The sequence below is a fragment of the Nicotiana tabacum genome, chromosome 3 (genome assembly GCF_000715075.1).
Source record: "Nicotiana tabacum cultivar K326 chromosome 3, ASM71507v2, whole genome shotgun sequence".
In the NCBI taxonomy this organism is placed as follows: Eukaryota; Viridiplantae; Streptophyta; class Magnoliopsida; order Solanales; family Solanaceae; genus Nicotiana; species Nicotiana tabacum.
Genome location: NC_134082.1, coordinates 28,840,206 through 28,846,186, shown reverse-complemented (window position 1 = coordinate 28,846,186; position 5,981 = coordinate 28,840,206). Strand labels below are relative to the sequence as shown.

The 5,981-nt window shown below is 37.8% G+C and overlaps 1 protein-coding gene across 1 annotated transcript; it reads left to right on the top strand.

Annotated features, from left to right (window-relative positions):
* The first annotated feature begins 383 nt into the window (after positions 1-383).
* Positions 384-3,865, top strand: LOC107810800 (SPX domain-containing protein 1-like). The gene is made up of 3 exons (XM_016635633.2): positions 384-873; positions 2,376-2,499; positions 3,060-3,865. Exons 1-3 carry the CDS (start codon positions 616-618, stop codon positions 3,584-3,586), a joined length of 909 nt encoding a protein of 302 aa, XP_016491119.1. The 5' UTR covers positions 384-615; the 3' UTR covers positions 3,587-3,865.
* The last annotated feature ends 2,116 nt before the right edge of the window (positions 3,866-5,981 follow it).

Below are 5,981 nucleotides of genomic sequence, written 5' to 3'. Positions count from 1 at the left end.
AATAACCACGACTGACATAGCTTGCAAGCATGTATTTTTTCCACCTCCTTATCAATTATAACCTCTTTATGTTCTTGACTAGCAGTCCCTCCAATAGAGTTCATGATTAAAAGATGCTCTTTGTAACTTAAAAACCCATAATATACTATTCCTGAAGTTGTAGAGATATTAAAACTTTTGCTCCAGTAGTAGTAGCTTTTATACCGTTAACTAATCTCATGTGAAGTATGCTAAAAATAAAATAAAAGAGAATTGGATTAAACTAAAGCCTAACAAACTTTCTCGCCACAATGGCTCTCACTCACTTAAGCTACTTTAGAGGTAAGTCTCTAATTTCTATATCATTTTGCGTACCCCTAAGATACAACCATAGGAACACGTAGTGACAAAAGCTCTAAAACCAATTTATCTTGCTGCCAAATTACCCCAATTGGAGCAAATAAAAATTGGAAAATTCGACGATCGAACCAAAGAGAATCCTGCGTTGGTAATTCCATATACCCAAGAGAATCCTGCGTCGGTAATTTCAATATTCCATACCAAACAACCATAGAATCCAACGCATTATATATACAAGTCCATTAAATTCTCTCTCAAAAAAGCAATTCTTGGATAATGAAGTTCGGCAGGATCTTAATGATGTTGATGGCCCTTATAGAACAGACTCTGCCTGAATGGAAGGACAAGTTCCTGTCTTATAAGGATCTCAAGAAGCAATTGAAGTTGATTTATCCTAATAAAAGGCAAAGAGTAGATGATGATGGAATTAACAGAAAGGAGATAAATGATTTTGTGGTGCTTTTAGAGGAGGAAATCGAAAAGTTTAATTCTTTCTTCATCGAAAAAGAAGAGGATTATATCATTCAATTGAAGGTATCTTTTTCTTTTCCTTATTAATTACCACTCCCAAAGAGTGGAAGGATGTAGTTAATTTCAACAATAATAAAAAAAAATTAAAAGGATAAACTGACAGATTGGTATTAGAGTATCCATATAAGAATACCAATTAGTTGGGATTAAGTTTGAGACATTGTAGGCAGATTTATCTTATACTTGCACCGGTGGGAGGTAGCACATATCTTGTAAAATAGTTGAAGTGTCCACAAGCTGGCACTAACACCATTCTCATTAAAAAAAAAAAGTAGTCATTGTTTTTGTGTGCTATTTGTCGTTTTGGTTTTATGACACCTAATTTCTGTAATTTGTCCCAATACTGACTGGCAATTCTTATGCTAAACCCCCCAACTAGTTTGCAATTGTGAAAGTTGCATTCACATAATTTTGCATAAACAATGTCAGTCTAGTGTAAGAAAATTTGGGATTTGGGATCCACTTAAAGAAAATCGGAAACAGTTTCCCTACCCTTCCAGGGTAGGGGTAAGGCTGCGTACATCCTACCCTCTCAGACCCTACTTGGTGGTATTATAGTGGGTAGTTGTTGTTGTTGTTGTTGGATCCACTTAATGTGCTACTAAGATCATTCAGAGGATTATGTGCCTCTAATCATGGTGTGGTTTTTGTTATACATTCCCTTTCTCGCCTATCCTTGTTGATCTTTAAAATACTTTCCAACCTTTTCATTGGAGCCTTGTTGCTGTAGCATTTAGATTATTCTTGGATCTTTTTGGTTTCTCGGGTTTTCTTATCTTAATTCAGGGAACTTTCTTCTTTATGTTAAGCAGAGAAGAAAATATGTGTATTTGGATATTAGTATTGCATCTCATTGCAATTCTTAGTCGTGTTATGGGACATCTTTTGCATACCACAATCTTAAAGTTTGTCATAATGATAAAATAACTGAGAATTTGTGTTCTGCATTTGAGGTGATTAGAATAGAATTATGGTATCTGTTTTTTTTAGACAGAGTAATGTGCAGTACCATGTTACTTCTGTACAATAGTTATGGTCTTAATTTCTTTGGTGCATTTGTACCAGGCAATGAGTCATGATAGCAGAGAAATGGTAATCAAGTCCCTTTGTTATATTTCTAGTCGAGTCATGTTAATATAGCTTATATGATACAAAATTTAGAATTCGGGCTTTTTCCTCTTACTCAGCTTGCTAGCGTTAGTGTTAGTATGATATCGTTTTAGTCATAGATTGATATTACTACCTAGAGTTTCACTGCTTTCTTGGCGTCGGTCTTATTTTTATCTTGTTGTTATTCCTTGTTGCTATTATTTTCTTCATCCGTTCTCCAGCCGAGGGTCTATCGGAGATAACCTCTCTGCCCTTCTAGGGTAGGGGTAAGGTTGTGTACATCTTACCCTCCCCAACCCCCACTTGTGGGAAATTACTGGCTTTGTTCTTGTAGTTGATGTTGTTGTTGATCTTCTCCAATTTTTTCGTTTTTCCTTCTTGTTGGGCAAATGCAGGTTTTAAGAGATAGTATTGCTGAGATTAGAAGTTCGGAGGAGTTAATGAGAGTAGGTAGAGACCTGGTGGATCTTCATGGACAGATGGTTCTATTGGAGAATTACAGTGCTCTTAACTATATAGGTACTCAGCCATTAATATTTTAGCTAACAACATAACAAGTATCATAAAAATGAAAGCGTGCTTCATAGGAATGACAATAATATGCTTTAACAATGTATTATTCAACAGTTTTTTTTTTTTTTACTTTATACCGTATTTATGTTGTCATTCATGGGGTAATGTGAACAGTGTTCTTTCTGTTTGAGGGCATTGGTAAATTCTTATTAGAAGTATATTCAGTTGCAGTTTAAACTAAGTTAACTTTTCATTCTCTATGTAAATTATGCAGTAAAGATTCAATGGTATGTAGGGCATAAAAAACTAGAGTCTTAAGAAAGCAGAATCTCACTTTTGATGTGGCAAATCGTAAATGAAGCTTTAATTCACGTATTCAATTAATCATTTGCCAATCTATTTGTAACAGAATCTTGTAAACAGCAAAACTTATTGCCAGGCATCATAAAGCCTTGTTCTAACATTGTATAACCATAATTGCACCACTGACACGATTAGGATTGCATTTTCAGTTCTTATATAGATTTTTACATACTCTTCCACTTTGGTAATTGTTCTGTTTTCAGGATTAGTGAAGATATTAAAGAAGTATGATAAACGTACTGGTGCTCTTATTCGCTTGCCTGTCATTCAAAAGGTGCTAGAGGAGCCATTTTTTAAAACTGATGTTCTAAATAAGCTAGTGAAGGAGTGCGAGACCATGCTTAGTAGCCTTTTCTCCCAAAATGAGCCATCTAAAGCACCAGGAGACGAAGAAAGTGGCGGAGGAGATACTGGAGGAAGTAGTAGTGGAGTCGAAGATACAAAAGTAGTTGCAGAGACTAAAGAACCATCTGAAGGAAGTAGCAGAGGAGGAGGTAGTGATGGAGGAAGCAAGGTAGCTGAAGAACTTGCAGCCATTGAAAAGCTCTCTAAAGCACCAGGAGGGGAAGGAAGCGACGGAGTCAAAGATCCAGAAGAACTTTCCGAGATTGAAAACAAGGGAAACATGTACTTGAAGCTTACAAAATCAGCATTGAGAGTCTTGCAGGAAATTCGAAGTGGAAGTTCAACTGTCAGCATGTTCTCTTTGCCGCCACTGGAAAGGAACTAACTGCAGGAGGTCTGGAAGAATATTCCAGTTGTAGAACAAGCAGCAAAATAGCGTTCAATATCATCTGTGATATGCTCTACATATTGTTGTGTTTTAATTTTTTCCAGTTCAGGTGTTGTATATCTGGAAGCAATAAGTTCAGTTGTTTTGACTGCGTGCCTCGGGGCTTAAATAGTGTTTTAATTTCCAGAGTATATTATAGGCTCTGGGACTTCTCAAGTTGGTTTTTGTATGTAAAAGTTACTTTTTCATCACAATGTATTACTATATTGTTTCTTATTGATATGTCTACCTTTTAACGTGGAGCCAGAATTTGCTAACAATCAGATGAACCTACAATTTGATCTCACGTTGGAACAACTTATGTTTCTACTATTCGTTCATTGTTACACGCAATGGATACGTTCCAAAATCCTTGTTGTCCTTCAGTTCCATATACACTCGGACTCCCATGTCATTGCAGATTATCAGCGCAGGATATCTGGTATTAGTTACTCTGTATTTGATTTTAATGATTGTAACAGACGTGTCTACTCCTAGTTGTTCTGCAATGGCTGAAACCAATGCATCGTAGCTTGATTCGGTGTTGTTTACCACTCCATCGTTGGGTGAAATCAACAAGTCGCTTGCTACTATCCCATCGAGTGTTGAAGCTTAATAGCCATTGTCTCCACTCTCCATTAGATATAAGATTTTGTCTCTTTGCACGGATTGCAAAGTCATCCCGAGTGAGAATCTTATGACCCTATATAGGCTCATGGTCATGGATCTTGAGATCACGAGGAAGAGAAGAGAGAGGGTTGTGTATGGTCAACCTAAGATCAAGTGTTAAGCTTTGACTAAGGACACAGCTCAGGAGTTGGGAGATAAGGTGATGGCTATGGGGACTTGGAGGAGTAGTGGGGATGCGGGTGGTATGTGGACCACGATTGCGAATTGCTTTAGGTAAGCTACTAGATGGTTTAAGAGTCTTGAAGGGCTACTCTGGTGGTCACAAAGGAGACTGGTGGTGGAACGGAAATGTCCAAGGAAAGTAAAAGCGAAGAAAGCGGCGTATTTTAAGCTAGTGGAGAGCGTAGACGAGGAGGAGAAGAGGACGAATAGGGTGTGGTATAAGATGGCTAAAAAGAAGGCAAAGTTAGCGGTTATGGCAGCTAAGACTGCATTTTTTGGACTTTTGTATGAAGAACTTGGAGGCAAAGGTGGGGAAGAAGTTGTTCAAACTAGCCAAGGTAAGAGAAAGGAAGGCCCATGACCTAGACTAAGTGAACTGCATCAAAGATGAGGAAGGAAGAGTTTTGTTGTATAAGGCCACATATTCGACGGAGATGGTAGGCTTACTTCCATAAACTCTTGAACAAAGAGGGGGATATGAACATTGTGTTGGGTGATTTGGAAAACTCCTAGAGTCGTCGAGACTTTAGGTATTGTAGGCGTATAAAAGTTGAGAGGTCGAAGGGGTTATGCATAAGATGAGCAGGGTAAGAGCGACTAGGCAAATTGAAATCCCGCTAGAATTTTGGAAGAGAGTGGTTAGGGCAGGCTTGGAGTGGATTACCGAGTTATTTAGTGTCATTTTTAGGATGAAGAAAATTCCCAAAGAATAGAGGTGAAATACGATAATCTCTCTGTACGAGAACAAGGATGATATCCAAAATTGCAAATAACTATTGAAGTATCAAGCTGCTAAGCCATACAATCAAAGTCTAGGAGAGGATGGTTTTGAGGGTGAGGACGAGTATATCTATTTTCGAGAATAAGTTCGAATTTATGATGGGGCGTTCTACTATGGAAGTCAACCACCTTGTTAGGAGATTGGTAGAGCGATATAGGGAGAGGAAGATGAATATACATATGGTATTCATCGACTTAGAGAAGGCTTACAATCAAGTTCTGATAAAGGTTCTGTAGAGATGTTTGGAGATTAGAGGTGTACATATTGTATATATTAGAGCGATTAAGGACATATATGATGGAGCTAATACCCAAACAAGGATAGTGGGGAGGGGGACTCGAAACACTTCCTAGTTGTGATGGGTTTGTATCAGGGATCTGCTTTCAGCCTATTTTTATTTGCCCTGGCAATAGACACACAGACATATATGTCACGGCCCGGATTTCCCACCTTCGGAAATCGAGATGGCGCCTACTCGTGAAAGCTAGGCAAGCCGACAGTTACAGTTTTACTATCATTATTATTAACCAAACAGGGACAGATAATAGCTAAAACAAAATAATTATGAAATGCGGAAATGATATAATGGTGCCACAACTCAAGTACATAGCTACCCCATAGATCTGGTGTCATAATCCACGAACAACTAAGATTTACTACAATTATAAGTCTAAAAGAAGTACAACTATTCTTGAAATAGAAGAGACAGAAGGAACTAAA

Coding starts and splice junctions, on each gene's coding strand:
- LOC107810800 (XM_016635633.2), top strand. CDS start 616: ATGAAGTTCGGCAGGATCTTAATGATGTTGATGGCCCTTATAGAACAG. Junction 874..2,375: donor ATTATATCATTCAATTGAAG/GTATCTTTTTCT, acceptor GGGCAAATGCAG/GTTTTAAGAGATAGTATTGC. Junction 2,500..3,059: donor CAGTGCTCTTAACTATATAG/GTACTCAGCCAT, acceptor TTCTGTTTTCAG/GATTAGTGAAGATATTAAAG.